The sequence below is a fragment of the Alexandromys fortis genome, unplaced genomic scaffold, assembly GCF_014885135.2.
Source record: "Alexandromys fortis isolate MF-2015 unplaced genomic scaffold, M_Fortis_MF-2015_v1.1 scaffold_303, whole genome shotgun sequence".
In the NCBI taxonomy this organism is placed as follows: Eukaryota; Metazoa; Chordata; class Mammalia; order Rodentia; family Cricetidae; genus Alexandromys; species Alexandromys fortis.
In genome coordinates this window covers 612,422-626,760 of record NW_026068181.1, presented here as the reverse complement: position 1 = coordinate 626,760, position 14,339 = coordinate 612,422, and the positions used below count along the sequence as shown (strand labels likewise).

The window sequence follows — 14,339 nt, the reverse complement described above, 5'->3', positions numbered from 1 at the left end:
CTTTCTGACCTTTATTATATTTCTTCAATAATTGTGTTTCATGGGAATTCCTTTCCTCTGTTTGAAATAAATGTCAGTGTGTATTACGTGCAGTTGGAATCTGACACATTTGTGGCACTGCTCAAGACCCGGGTGGCCAGGGCTGTGCTTGCCTGGTCACCTTCAGCCTTTTCCCTGAGGTTAGAGGTTAATGGTAGACCTAAGGGACACAAAGTCCATTTATACTTTTTAAGTTTTAAAATAACTTTTTAAGATTTATTTTATTATTTTGGGTGTATGCATATTTATCCTGCATGTATGTCTGTGCACCACGTTCATGCCTGGTCCTGTGAAGGTGCTGAGCGGCCATGCGAGTGCAGAGAATAAACCCAGGTTCTGTGTAAACACACGTGTTCTTAGCCACTGAGCCAACTCCCCAGCCCCAAGTCTGCTTCCTTTACAGAGACAGGAGGAACACTGTCTGCAGAAAAGCCCACACACGGCTAGATGGTTGTCCGTGTATTTTAACATTTAATCTGGGTGTCTGTCAGTGGTTATCATTCAGTGTCTAGGTCTCCTTGTTCCCTAATGATGCAGAATAACAGTGAAGCGCAGTGGGCGGACGCAATGTTAGAGCGATACCCACTGTTGCTTTTCTCGTGTCTTAACTTAGCAATGAGGAAAGTTCCTACCAAAGGGGAAAGAAAGATTTTTGTTGGTAAGGAATTCTTCAACATGACACTATTATTTGATTTCTCCAATACTGTGACTTTCCATTTATTTCCCCCAACCAGAATTTGGTGAATTAACAAGATAAAAGGACAGATTAAATTTTTAGATGCAAATGAATTATAATAATTTAAAATGACATTATAGATCGACCTTTTTGAAAAAATAGAACTACTCCACATGAGGTTACACATATTGGATCAAACTGTCAAGGAAGAAAAATTAGCATTTTAAGACAATGGATTGTTTAAAATACTCCAAATATCACGGCTGATAGCAGTCATGTCTTGTTAAAAGCTTGACTCAAGAGCAGTTTTTTTTTTTTTTTTTTTGGTTTGGTCTGTATGTCAGCATCCCTCATCTAGTATCTCTATAAAGGCTATACTTTGTTCTTGATTATTTTTCTTTATATATAATACTATCATGTCACATATTGTCCTGTTTGAAGGCTGATCTATAATAGCCAGACTTTACTTCTGAATACCTAAGAGTATTAAGGGCATACCAAGCAAAAGTTCAAGTACAAAACAGTCCACCGGTACCTAGTGTTTCTGGTACTGCAGGCAATGTCGTGCCGTGGGATAGAGTAACCGCTGTTGGAAATGGCTTACCCTCTCAGTGTTCTCAGGGACTCGGATGTCTTTAATGGGCTTCTCCTTTCCTGGCACAGTATCATGGCGTTGGAGTGTCTCTGAGGACATGGGATAAACATGCTTACGTCTGTGACAGACGTCTCACCGTGTTCCCGTACTTCTCTTTCAATAAGCACAGACATCGTGTGCCAATGTACTAATTTATATTACAGTTATGAATGCTATCTCATAAACAGTCAGCAGAAGTAAAACAGGCTTGTCTCGCAATGATAGTAACAATGATAGGATCTGCGGGTTTCTTCCTTAAAGGCAGGGCCCAGTCTGAATGAAATGGACGGGGCAGCTGGACAGCATGCATGCATGAACTCATTGCTCTCTGCTTACAATCACAGATGTAGTGTCCAGTCACCTCAAACCTCTTTGTAGTGTGGGCCACCAGCTCACAAATAATGACACAGAGACTTACTGCAGCCTGGCCTTAGCTTAGGCTCATTCCCAAATAGCTCTTTTTTAATTTTATTGCTAGTTATATTTACTATTTATTGGGAACCAACTAGTGCTTATAACTTAACCTGTTCCTAGTTGATGTTCTGCCACCTGACTTTTACCTCTCCCATTCTGTATATTCAGCCTGCTCTGGATCTCGCAGGCATCTCCTGCATGCCTAGATTCATCTCCTCTTCCTCTCTCTCCCTGGAAATTCCAACTCTCTCCTGCCTAGCTATTGACCATTCAGCTCTTTATTAAACCAATCAGGTGCCTTAGATAGGTGAGACAAAACATACACACATCTTCATGCAGGATAAGCAAACACTCCCTAACCTTCCTTTGACTTTCCGGCAGTGAGAAGCTGGAACCTCCCTGGACTCCAGCCCTTTCTCCCATAGGCTTTCTTTCCTCAGGGTGCTTTGTTACAGCAACAGGAATTAAACCAGGACTTGAAAGATGTAAAACGATTATTCAGAAATAACACACTATCCAAAATGGAAGTTGAGACAATAATGTCATTCACAGTACCAACAAAATAAACACTTAAGTCCTGACCTGCCGGACTTTCCCTGGGCCTGAGAGGTATGGCGTCGAGACACCTCCCCCTGGCCACCAGAAAAAACACACACACTGAGTTGGGAGGATGTCAAAGCAAAATCTTGTTTAATTGTATTATAAGGCAGGAACTTGTATAGGCTGAGATATGGGGAAAGCCTGGGATGGGCTGAGGTGGAGAAAGGAACAAGGGCCAATAATATTCTGCGACAATCTTAAATTACACGCATTTCAACTTACAGTTTAAAAACCTCTGCATTTGTTACAATGAGAGAAAGGACCTGAATTTGTAGACCAGAAATAACTCCACTCTAGGCTCATTACTGCTTATATTTTCTATTCCTTGACTCCCTGTTCAATGTGAGATATCTTGGGCAAATCGACAGTCTCATTAGTGATGGTTACGAGGCCAGTTCTTATGGATTGTTTAAATAACAGGGATGAGTGGCTAACCGGCTTTGACACATTGCTTGAAGACAGAGGGAAATACAGAAGTCGAAGGGCATAGATGGTATGCTGATTGGTCTAGCTAGTTCTCGACTTGACTTGAGCTGTCTTTGAGGATATCAACAAGAGTAAATGGGTAAACATCTCTCCTAACCACATCTAAGCACGACTTAAAGTATTAAAGTACAGAAGGGAGACCACGGGACGAGATGCCTGAATGGCACAGGTATGTCCAGATGAAGGCGAGCCTCAAGGCAAGAAGTAATATCAGAAATGGATGAGCATGGAAAAACTCAGGAGTTCACAGGACACAGGGTCATGGGAGCTGGGCAGTCCCAAGGATTAAAGTATGGATAAGCAGGGTGGGAAAAGCAGCATTTAAAGAACGTGTAAATGAGTGACCCATGGTTTGTGACATTGAAGAAGGACACTATGCCCTCTTCACAGTCAAGGAAAACCCCAACCCGATGGAGAGGGGCAGCCACAAAGGGGGTCAGAACGGTAGGGTCACAGTTGGAAGAATCCTCAAAGATACTATACTTTGATCCATCCTGTAACCCTATAACCCAGTAGCCATTCTGAGGTTTGTATCTGTGGCAAACATTTGGCTGATTTTTGCCTCTCCTGACATCAAACTTTAAAGTACGTTTTCTAACGTAAACTCCCAGTGTCCAGGTATTCTTTTTAGACACATCCACTTCCCAGTAATGTTTCCCTGAGGAGAAACATTTGGAGCCCAAGATACCATTATTATAACACTTAAATGGCCAAATGGGCACAGATGTTACTTGTCTGTGATCTTCTGAAAGAATGAGATTCAAATTTAGGTTTTCTGGATTAAATGTGAAATCCGCTGCGAGAGAAAAAAAAAAAGGAAAAAAAAGGTCAGGTGACTAATACAGAGGTGGCTTGTTTGATGACATCATGAAAAGCAAAAACTGGAAAGGTTAGAGGGAAATAATACTGATCGATTGTGGGAGATGGTAAAACAATACAAAAATGTTATACAGTTGTTTTAGGACGGTGTCTTGCTAAGTAGCCCAGGTTAGCCTTAGACAAGCAGTTCTCCTGCCTCATCTCCCTAGTGCTCAGATTATGTCAGGAGCCATTTCCCCACTAACAATCATTACAGGAACCATCACCCTGGGGAGTCTGCAGAATGCCCCTCACCCAATTAGCAGCAATCTCTTAGCGGAACCCGCCTCACATTCCAGCTATCCAGGAAACCAGGTGTGGCCACTTGACTTCCTAGCCTACCTCCTGGCCTACGTGACCTGGAACACGAGGCAAGAATCCAGTTACCCTGCCCCCCATTCCTTACCATATATAAACTGTAACCCGTCCCTAATAAACGGAGGCTTTTACAAAATTGCTTGGCCTCTTTCTTCTGTCTTAGCTCATTCCCTTCCAGGTAGCGCCCCTCCGAGACCCTGGAATAACTTGATTGCAGGTGGGTTACTAACCCCTAGACTGAGTAGCCCACCCAACGCAATCCACAAGATTATAGGCATATACCACCATAGGGCCTTAGAGGAACACTGTGTGTGTGTGTGTGTGTGTGTGTGGTGACACTGGAGACAACAAAGGTAATGAGACCTCACTGAACCAACCCTTCGGAAAGGTGACCAGAATACCGTGATTTGAAGATCTGCAACTTCTTACCCCAATAGCCGCGGACAGCTGTTAACTCTGAAACAATAAAAGATTTGGTGACTTTTATCAGAGGCAAAAAAATTGGAATACTTCTCTCTAGAGGTAAGGAAGGCTGGTAGAGTGAATCTGCCAGCTGGTAAGTGAGAGACCAAACCGAATCCTTTCCAGTTTTCCCCAGACACAACTGGACCCTCTTCCTCCCAGGATGCCCCTCGCTGACCCCTGCTCTCTTCACCAGCAGACTTACCCCCCCCAGCGGCCCACACCCACACTCGCCACTGCGCCTCACTCACCTCTAAACTGTCGGAGCATGTCGCTCAGATCAGGAGCTTGGAATACCTTCTTCAGTTTCCTAGAAACCGCTTTTGGCTTCTTCAACGTCCAGATATGACTCCTAGAGATGAAGAAATATTTTACCTTTACCTGTCTCCTTGTTGTCTCTGACTCTACTGCCTTTATCCCCTCCACATCACTGATGAACTTGATACTTGAACCTCAGAGAAAGCCCTGACCTTTTTTTTTTTTTTTTTTTTTTTTTTTTTTGTGACAAAGTTTCTTTGTGTTGCTCTGGGTATCCTAGAACTCGCTCTGTAGACCATGATGGCCTCAAACTCATAGAGATCTGCCTGCCCCGCTCCACAAAAACAAACCCCCAAATGAGTCTAGTTTTAATTTCATGTGTTTTAAAGGAAGTTGATGCTATTAGATTGGCAACTCCAAGGCTGAGTGGTGGTGGCTCACATCTTTTTTTTTTTTTAAACACCTGTGTTCCTTTTTTTTTTCTTTTCTGTTTTCTTCATTTATTATTTTTTTGGTACAGGGTTTCTCTGTATAATACTTTTTTTTTTAATATTTATTTATTTATTTATTATGTATACAATATTCTGTCTGTGTGTATGCCTACAGGCCAGAAGAGGGCACCAGACCCCATTACAGATGGTTGTGAGCCACCATGTGGTTGCTGGGAATTGAACTCAGGACCTTTGGAAGAGCAGGCAATGCTCTTAACCACTGAGCCATCTCTGCAGCCCGGTGGCTCACATCTTTAATCCCAGTGTTGTGCCCAGATTACAACCCCCAGAGAGGCCCAGACTGTAATAAGCAAGGTTTAATCAGCATAATACAAACATGTTTGGAACCCCTGTCTCCAAATGACAGAGGGGTAGAGAGAGGAGTTATATCTTTTTGTGGGGTGAGCTTTTAAAGGCATAACTACAAAGAGACTCTTTGACTACTTTGACACGGGTACAAGAACTTCTGCTCCCTCCCATTCTGTTAAATCAGCTTTTTCCTTGTTCTTAGAGAAATGCCACTGTTTTTGAGTTAGGCCATCTTTATCAGCTTGTACCAGGTGGCTGGCTGGGCTGAGCTAAGTGACCTTGTGCTCTGAATCTCCCAGGTGGGAGAGGGGAAGGCCACTATCTTCCTGGGAAAACATTCTGCTAGGAAATTTCTTCTTGCCCCTTTGAGAATAAGGGGTGAGGTTCCTACACCAGCACTCTATGAGTTAGAGACCAGCTTAGTTTAGAGTGTGTTTCAGGACAGTTATAAAGCTACTGAGAAACCCTGTCTCAAAAAAACAAAAACCAGATTGGCAAGTACAGATGAAGGATTATACTTTACCACAAGAGCTTTGTAAAACATGCCAAACAAGAGGATAATTTTTGGAAACTTAGATGAGAATCACAAACCCCGAGGTGTGTGTGTTTCTAAAAGTCGTTAGAAATCTTCTATTTTCAGTGAACAAAGTCCCCATGGGCTGTTTAGGCCTTGGTCAGGCTTTCTGTTTACGAAACACCTGTGAAACAGGAGATCCAGGACTGGCAGCAGGGAGTCTGCAGGAGTGAAGTTAAGTCACAGGAAAATGATGCTGACTTCTCTAATGCCCTTTGTGACCCCAACTCTGACTTAAAACGCCACATTCACTACCACTGAGTCTAGTTCATTCTCTGAGGGGATGAGACGATTCAGTCTTTATCTGGGACCAGCAGTTCTAAACAATGTGGCAAATGTCCTTGACCTGGGAAACAGTGTTTCACTGGTACAAAGATATTGGTAATGGCTCTTGGTTTAGTCAGGATTTCTATGGCTGTGATAAACACCATGACCAAACACAACTTGGGGATGAACAGGTTTATTTCAGTTATCAGCTATCATGTCTAGACCACAGTCCATCATGAGGGGAAGTCAGGGCAGGAACTCAAGTCAGGTACCTGATGGCAGAAACTGAAGCTGAGCTGAGACCATGGAGGGGTGCAGCTTGATCCTCACTGCTCACTCAGTCTGCTTCCTTATACGATCCAAGACCATACAGTACAACCCACTTCAATGGTCAACCAAGAAAATGCCTCAGTGGCTTGCCACAGGAGAATCTAATTGGTTCATTTGCTCATCTGAGGTTCCCCTTTCTCAAAAGGCTCTAGATTGTCAAAACTGACAGGAAAACTAAGAGGGACAACTACTAATCCTTCTGTACTACACAAACCCCACTTGGAGTCATCCATACTTACCATTTCAAGGTACCGCTCATATCCTAGGGAGAAGAAAATAAAATCACAAGTCACAGAGTGTGAGCTTAGAGCAGGGTTAGGGAAAAGGAGCAAAGGAGGAGGGGGAATCAAAGAATCAAGAGTAAATTATTTTATTTTTTTTCTAGATAGCTTCTTTAGATGTGGCCCAGGCCGGTGCTAAACTGTTGATCCTCCTGCTTCAGCCTCTTCAGCACTGAGGTTACATGTATTTGCCAGCAAAACTGGCTAAAAATATGGTTTCTTTCTCCTGTGTGTGTGTGTTGTTTGTTTCTTGTTTTCTGAGACAGGGCTTCTCTGTATAACTCTGGAGCCTATTCTGGCACTGCTCACAGAGATCTGCTTGCCTCTGCCTCCCAAGTGCTGGAATGGTATTAAAGGTGTGCACAATCACCATCCCGCTAGTTTCTTTCCTTCTCCTTCTTAAAAAGTAATGTAAAGGGCTGGAGAGATGGCTAAGAGGTTAAGAGAACTGGCTTCACTTCCAAAGGTCCTGAGTTCAGTTCCCAGCAACCACATGGTGGCTCACAACCATCTGTAATGAAATATTCTGCCCTCTTCTGGCCTGCAGGGACATATGCAGGCAGACCACTGTATACTTAATAAATAAATAAATCTTTAAAAAAAAAAAGTAATGTAAAATACCAACAGAGCTGGCAACCCTTAGGCTAAACACACCAGGAAAAAATAAAGGAGAGGTAGAGTTTTCAAATGGGGAAGAAGAGATGAGACACTGCCACTGACCTTGAACAAATTCAAAAAGAATGGTGGTGAAACAGACCTTTAATCTCACTCAGGAGACAGGGGAAGGAGGTGGGTTACATAGTAAGACCCTGTCCCAAAATAACCAAAACAAATAAACTAAAAAGTTTCTACACCCTAAAAAGCTTCTCTTCCGAGTCAATAATCCAAAGCAAACCAAATCAGAAAAAGCCCAGGTTTAATGAATATCAGTGTTCCCAGATGGCTTTCCAGCCTCGCAGAAAGGAAGACCAGAAAAACACGTGTTTGTTCTCTGTGTTTTTTTTTTTTTTAAATTCTCTGTGGGAGTGGTCTTGAGCATCTCTGGGGAGGGGGTCACCGTTAGGTGGGCTTACTCAGAGGTGGAGTCTGGACTGGGGCAACGACCAGGGGAGGGGCTGGGGGTGGAGCTTCCACCCAAACATTCCTGACTCTGGGTATAAGGGTGCCAGGAACACAAACAATCAAAACTGAAAAGAACCACAGGAGCTGGGGTGTGTCTTGGAGGTAGAATTCTTACCTAGCAAGTGTAAGGCCCTGGATTCAACTCCTCAAGCCCTCTCCACCCCGGTTTGTTGTGTTATGAACGAAGTAGGTAAGTTAGAGGAGAGGAACGGATCCCGGAAGTGCAGTGATTCAAGAAGAGAGAAAACATGCATAGGATGAAAGCATGCAACGAGATTGGATTGGAAGTCAAGCTTCATGAAAGGAAAAATCAACCATGGCTTCACTGCTGAATTTTACTAAAAGCTTAAAAGAACAAGGAACGCGAATATTTTTAAAATTCTTCTAAAAGATACAAAACGGCTTTATGTGACACTAAAATTGTTGAAGCATCACAAGAAGAAACCAACGAAAGCATCATGGAGCTGGGGTAGAGCCTGGCAGGAGGGTGCTGGGGACAAAATGAGAAAGGGCAGTCATGACAGCCTAGTGGGTAGAAGTCCTGCTGCCAAGCCCTGGACGCAGTCCCTGGGATCATAGGGTAGGTCCCTCTCAGGCTAACATCTTACTTAACGGCAAAAAACTGGAATGGTTTCCCTTAAGACTGGAAAAGAGGCGATAATCTTCTCTTCCATGACTTCCATTAACACTGAGTGCACAGCTCCAGGAAGGAGAGGTGCAATGTCTCTGCGGCCTGCCTCGAGAGGTGCTCATTCCTACCTGCAGCAGCTCTGTCGCTGGCCACTGGCACCGAAGCTCCAGACCTGAAATAAGTTCCTGTACCAACTGGCTCTGTTGAGCCAGCTCAGCTTCTGCCTCCGCCAGGCTGTCGAGTATCAGCTGCTCCTCTTCCCCAAGTCTTTTCAGCTCTCTCTGCTCCTCCTCGTCCAGGATTCTTCTGAGCTGATCAAAACCCGTTTGTATCCTTTGTCTCTCAGTCTGGATCTGGCACTGCAGGAATGCACAGGGGGAGAGAGAGAGATGTAATGAGCCTGTCAGTCTGAGGTAAGATGTCACTATAAGGTAGCAGAACTTAATCCAGGGAGGACATAGGAAGAGAAGAGCAATCTGGGGGTGCTATTTTTAGCTTCTATTTTCCCTTTATTACAAGTCAACCCAGACAGGGACAAAAACTAAACAATCCCCTCCTTGTCTTATTTAGGAGACCTCCAAACTAATACAAGACTGGAATAAAGCTCAACTTGTAACGATTGTCTTGGGCACTCGTGGCACCCTACATCAGCACTTCTGGTTTTGAAATTTAGAGAAATTTTCTGTTTTTTTTTTTTTTTGGCCTGGTGTCTTCCAGCAGAAGTGTCAGAGCCTCTGGAGACAGGAGAAGAACAAAGACTCTTCCAGTCTTCAGCATTATACAGTTTATCATTGTGTTTGGTTCCAAATATTTATGTGTATTTACAACAAGTCTGCCCCCGTCCCTCATCCCTCAAAAGGAACTTATAGATAGCTTTGAACTCATTGCTTGTCAGGGAACAAAGATGAGGGCACAAGCATCTCCTGCCTTCCAGGAAATTCTGTCTTCTTCAATGTCAGCTTCCAATTTCTTCGCCTTCTCCTGTTCCTTCCTCAGCCTCTCGAGAGCTTTCTGTATATTCTCCTGTGAGAAACGAATCATATCTGTCATGCTTGCCACCTGGACAGAGAACTAACAAACCAGGTTGTTCCTAGTTTGTAGAAGTCATGAGGTTGATGCTGAACAGAAGAACATCTAAAGAGAAGGCATTCTGTAACCCTAGGGGAACAGAGCCATCATCTGCATACCAACGGGAGTCTACATCTCTTTCCCCAGAGAAAGTACAGACCATGTAGCAAGTGCAGTCCTTCCTCACCCTGATGTGCTTCCAGTTTTCTGTATTCCCCAGCAGAGGCCATGCTGAGAGGCAAGCTGAAAGCATTCCCCAATTGTGCATACAAGGGAAAGGAACCCCGAAACCTTCTGCTCTTGATCAAGAGATTGTGTGTATTGCAAGCCAATCCATTACATAAACGGAAAGAAAAGACATTTCTAGGCATTAGGGACCGAATATAAGGTAAGGGTTCGATATTATGGTGGTAATGTGAATCAAGAAGGTTGGGAAGTTGCTGGTCTGTGATGGCAAACGCCTTTAATCTCAGCACTTGGGAGGCAGTGAGGTGGATCTCTGAGTTCGAGGCCAGTGTGGTCTGTAGAGTGAGTCCAGGACAGTCGGGGCTATACAGAGAAACCCTGTCTTGAAAAAGAAAGGAAGGAAGGAAGGGAGGGAGGGAGGGAGGGAGGGAGGGAGGGAAAGACAGGGAGGAGAAGGAGGGAGGGAGGGAGGGAGGGAGGGAGGAAAGGTGGGAAGGTACAATTTCTTATCAAGAATCACATTGTGCCCTATCTTCTTCCCTTCAGGACCTTACCTGACATTCCTTGACTGCTTCCTCCCGGAGGAAAGTGTGGTGACCACGATGCTCCTGAGAATGCTCACAAACCCAGCAAATGATCTTTCTATCTTCCTTACAGAAGAGAAGGAGTTTCTCTCCATGGTGGATACAGAGATCTCTTTTTTCCCCAATGTCAGGGTTCACCTTGACTTCCCTAAGTCTCTCTACTACGTTTGCCAGATGTTGATTAACCTGTAGATTTTCAAATGAGAATCTAGTCCCACACACAGGACAGCTGCTTCTCCCTCTGGGGTTGATCACTGCATTCTTCTTGTTCGTGGTGATGCAGGCTTTGCATGCATTGTGGCCACAGCCTAGACTCATGGGTTCTTTCAAAAGTTCGTGGCAGACAGGGCAAATGGCCTCCTTCTCTGCATTCATCGGAACTGTTGAAGCCATTCTATTTCTCCCCTACTTTTTCTTGCCCTAACTTCTGAGGCTCTTCTTTCTTACAGACTGCTGGATGGCGAGGAAGATTATGAAATGACGGTATCTCAGTCTGAAAGGCAACTTAGAGGAGCACGGTCACTTCATATCCTTCAAGGAGGGTGATATGATGGCAAAAACCACTTAATTTTCAGCTGTGAATAGACAGAATCTGAAACAAAGAGCAAACCAATTGCAATTTGTTGAATGGATCAGAAATACTCCAGAGGAAGAATGGAGTGGCGGCACAGGAAAGATTAGGGACTGAGGCAAAATGAAGAAAGAATAAGAAGCTTAGAAAACAGTTCACACAGGCCTTAGCTTAGCACTGGGCAGAAGTGCAGGCTACCAGCACAAGTCCTAGGATCTGCAATGCACACTGGCATGGGCAAGGTCTCTTTCCTTCCTAGAATTTGGCCACAAAGTGCAGTGTTGAGTCACCCTGATTGGGAACTTGCAAGTTTGGAAGTTTCCCTGCTTTCGTTATTAAAAAACAAAAACCAGCTGGGCAGTGGTGACACACGCCTTTAATCCTAGCACTCAGAAGGCAGAGGCAGATCTCAGTGAGTTTGAGGCTGGCCTGGTCTACTTAGCAAGTTCCAAGACAGCCAAGGGTACAAAGAGAAAAACTGTCTTGAAAAAACAAAAATAAAATTAAAGTTTAAAAATCATATATTTCAAATCAAGATGTCACTAAGAACAAGAATGAACCAAAGCCAAAACGGTAGAAAGAGAAGAGCTGAAGCTGCTGAGATGGAAGCTGAAGGGGTAAAATGAATCAGTTAACCAGAGTCTTTGAAAGGGCGAACTGCCCGAAAACATCTTAACCAAAGGAGCCAGCCGAATGAGAGAGGTGGGTGCATATTACCTGTACACCTTGTATAAACAAACGCACACAATGTAAAAGAACAAAAGATATCATTCTTAAAAGTTAACAAAAGCTAAGGAACATTAAAAGATGATGCTCAACCTACTGTTGATTGGCCCACAATAAAAGAGAAGCTTGAAAAGCACTAAGCACTGTGGAGATGTGGTTCAGTAGCTAAGAGCTCTTGTTGCTGCTCTTTCAGAGGGTTCAAGTGAGTTCCTAGTCCCCATAGAGCGTCTCAGAACTCTCCATAACTCATGTTCCACAGGATCAAACCCTCTTCTGACCCCCAAAGGCACACATGGCACACACACTCTTTCTCTCATCTCCCATCCTTTCTTTTTTATTATATTTTTAAATTTGTACTTTGTTTGTTTTGTTGTTTTTTTTTCTAGACAGGGTGTGTGTGTGTGTGTGTGTGTGTGTGTGTGTGTGTGTGTGTGTAGTTTTGGCTGTCCTAGAACTATTGCTTTGCAGACCAGACTGGCCTGGAACTCACAGAGATCCGCCTGCCTCTGCCCCAAATGTTGGAATTAAAGACATGTGCCGCCACCACCACTCAGCTTAATGTGTAGTTTTGAGACAAGGTCTCAAATAGCCCGGGCCAGGCCTCAAGTTGGCAGGACAAGCAAGCATGACCTGGAACTAACTTCTGATCTTCCTGTTTCCACCTCCCAGGTGCTGTTATTCTATATAGATGTCTATCACACCCCATACTTTCTCCTGACTGCGTATTTGTTCTCTGTAATAAAACTCCAACTCCTCACAGTGCCTCTCTGGATTCTTTCTCTAACTATAGCAAGAATCCGGAGACTCTAGGTAGAGGTCTCTTATGGGCTCACTACCTTCGAGACCTCCCGAGCCATGTTCTCACTGGAGCAACTCCCATGCCCACGTCCTAGTCCTTTCTCTGCAGCTCCTCTGGTATGCAACATCTTCCCCGCATTCAAAGGAAAACCGACCTGTGGTAAAGACGTCAAATTCCTCACTCTTTTTTATTTTATTTGTTTATTCAATTTTCTTTATTCCTCACACTCTTAAGATTCTACTGAAGTTTCCTAACTCTGCATACTGAAGCTTTAATCTTCTAAACCTGTGATTCTGAGCCAGAGGCAGGTGGATCTCTGTGAGTTCAAGGCCAGCCTGGTCTACAGAGCTAGTTCCAGGACAGCTAGAGCTATTACACTGAGAAACCCTGTCTCTCAAGACCAAAACAAAAACAAACAAACAAATGAAAACTCCAAAAAAAAAAAAAAAAAGAAAACTGTCATTCCATAGCATCAGTTACTTCTTGTATTGTCTAAAAGTTACTTAACTTTTGTATTGCTATTCTAGATAGAGTGTAAGCTTGTATATTTATTTCATATTTAGTAAATACTGAGTGGATGCTTATTACACTTATTTAATACCTGACACGTGCTTTATTTCCATTGACATTTTCTTAAAAAAAAAATAAACACAGAAATCCCGATTAACTTCTGTGTTTGGCCTTGACTAAACTCTGTAGCAGCGACCAGAGGCATCTCCAGCAGTCAGGTGCAGACAGAACAAGGCAGGTGATGTGAACTCTGAAAAGGGAGGGTCTTAGACAGTGGCAGGTGTTGAACCCATTCATCAAGGTACAAAATGTCCCTATGTTAGCCTAAGGGGGGGGGGAGGAAGGGATACACAAGATCAACAGAGAAAACATCTTAGCAAGACTGTCAACACCACCGGGGCTTTCCTCAGCAATAGGTAGCTCTTGTTAACTAGCTCAGAGCAAGGGAACAAGGAACTGACTTAACCTTCAGTGTGCGCAGGAAGAATGGGTGACAGCCAAAGGCAGGTGAGGACGCCAAGGTCACTTAAACAAGGTTGGAGGAGGTACAAGTTTGCAGTCCTGGCTACTTAAGAGGATCATGCAGGATGATATCTGAGCCCAGAAGGCCAACCAGCCTCAGCAATGCAGTAAGACAAGTCTCAAAAATAAATGAATGAATACATTTTTAAAACAATCAGTGTTAGGTAAAAGCAAATAGTCATAAGATTGGAGCGCCAAAGCTACAAAGGCTAAAAAGTTACACAGGGCCATCCAACTTGCTGTTCTCAAGTCGGTCAAGGGCTCAGGATGTTAGGATAACCCCTTAGTGGGAGTAGGAGGGGAGTAGCGACTCTCCTTAGTCCAAGTCCCTGAAACTACAGTAGCTCGTAGGGAGAGGGAAGAGCAGGGAGGATCACCTGGAAGAGGGGGGAAGGGAGGGGAAGGGTTCCTGAGATCCAGACCTGTTTGCCAGGCATGCCCCAGAGAAAGAAGGGTTCCTTCAGAAGCGAGGCCCTCCTATTTAACTTTCAAGTCGATTCCGCCCCAAACTCCTTTTCTTCCTTCAAATCACAATGGTTTCTGCGAGCTAAACGATCTTCCCCAAGCTTCACTGAGTTCTCTCCTCCCCGGGTCTCCCTCCCTCAGCCCTGCACAAACTTTCA

General features: G+C 44.0%; 3 protein-coding genes across 4 annotated transcripts in view; 2 read left to right on the top strand and 1 right to left on the bottom strand.

The window, feature by feature from the left end:
- LOC126492637 (tripartite motif-containing protein 30A-like) overlaps positions 1–14,339 on the top strand; it is a 399,822-nt gene that overhangs the window by 102,196 nt on the left and 283,287 nt on the right. The gene's annotated exons all lie outside the window — the stretch shown is intronic.
- The window catches only part of LOC126492642 (tripartite motif-containing protein 30A-like), a 361,486-nt gene that overhangs the window by 102,133 nt on the left and 245,014 nt on the right, over positions 1–14,339 (top strand). The window lies entirely within an intron of this gene.
- LOC126492641 (tripartite motif-containing protein 34A-like) lies at positions 2,437–10,999 on the bottom strand. The gene is made up of 7 exons (XM_050129183.1): positions 10,559–10,999; positions 9,678–9,773; positions 8,879–9,109; positions 6,956–6,978; positions 4,739–4,839; positions 4,455–4,481; positions 2,437–3,645 (listed from the first exon to the last, which is right to left on the bottom strand). Exons 1-7 carry the CDS (start codon positions 10,979–10,981, stop codon positions 3,086–3,088), a joined length of 1,461 nt encoding a protein of 486 aa, XP_049985140.1. The 5' UTR covers positions 10,982–10,999; the 3' UTR covers positions 2,437–3,085.

Bases quoted from the DNA above. Each gene is read 5' to 3' on its own strand.
- LOC126492641 (XM_050129183.1), bottom strand. From the start codon at position 10,981: ATGGCTTCAACAGTTCCGATGAATGCAGAGAAGGAGGCCATTTGCCCT. The intron at 4,840-6,955 runs GTAAGTATGGAT...CTTCATCTCTAG, and splicing joins ATGAGCGGTACCTTGAAATG to GAGTCATATCTGGACGTTGA. The intron at 4,482-4,738 runs GTGAGTGAGGCG...TTATTGTTTCAG, and splicing joins CATGCTCCGACAGTTTAGAG to AGTTAACAGCTGTCCGCGGC.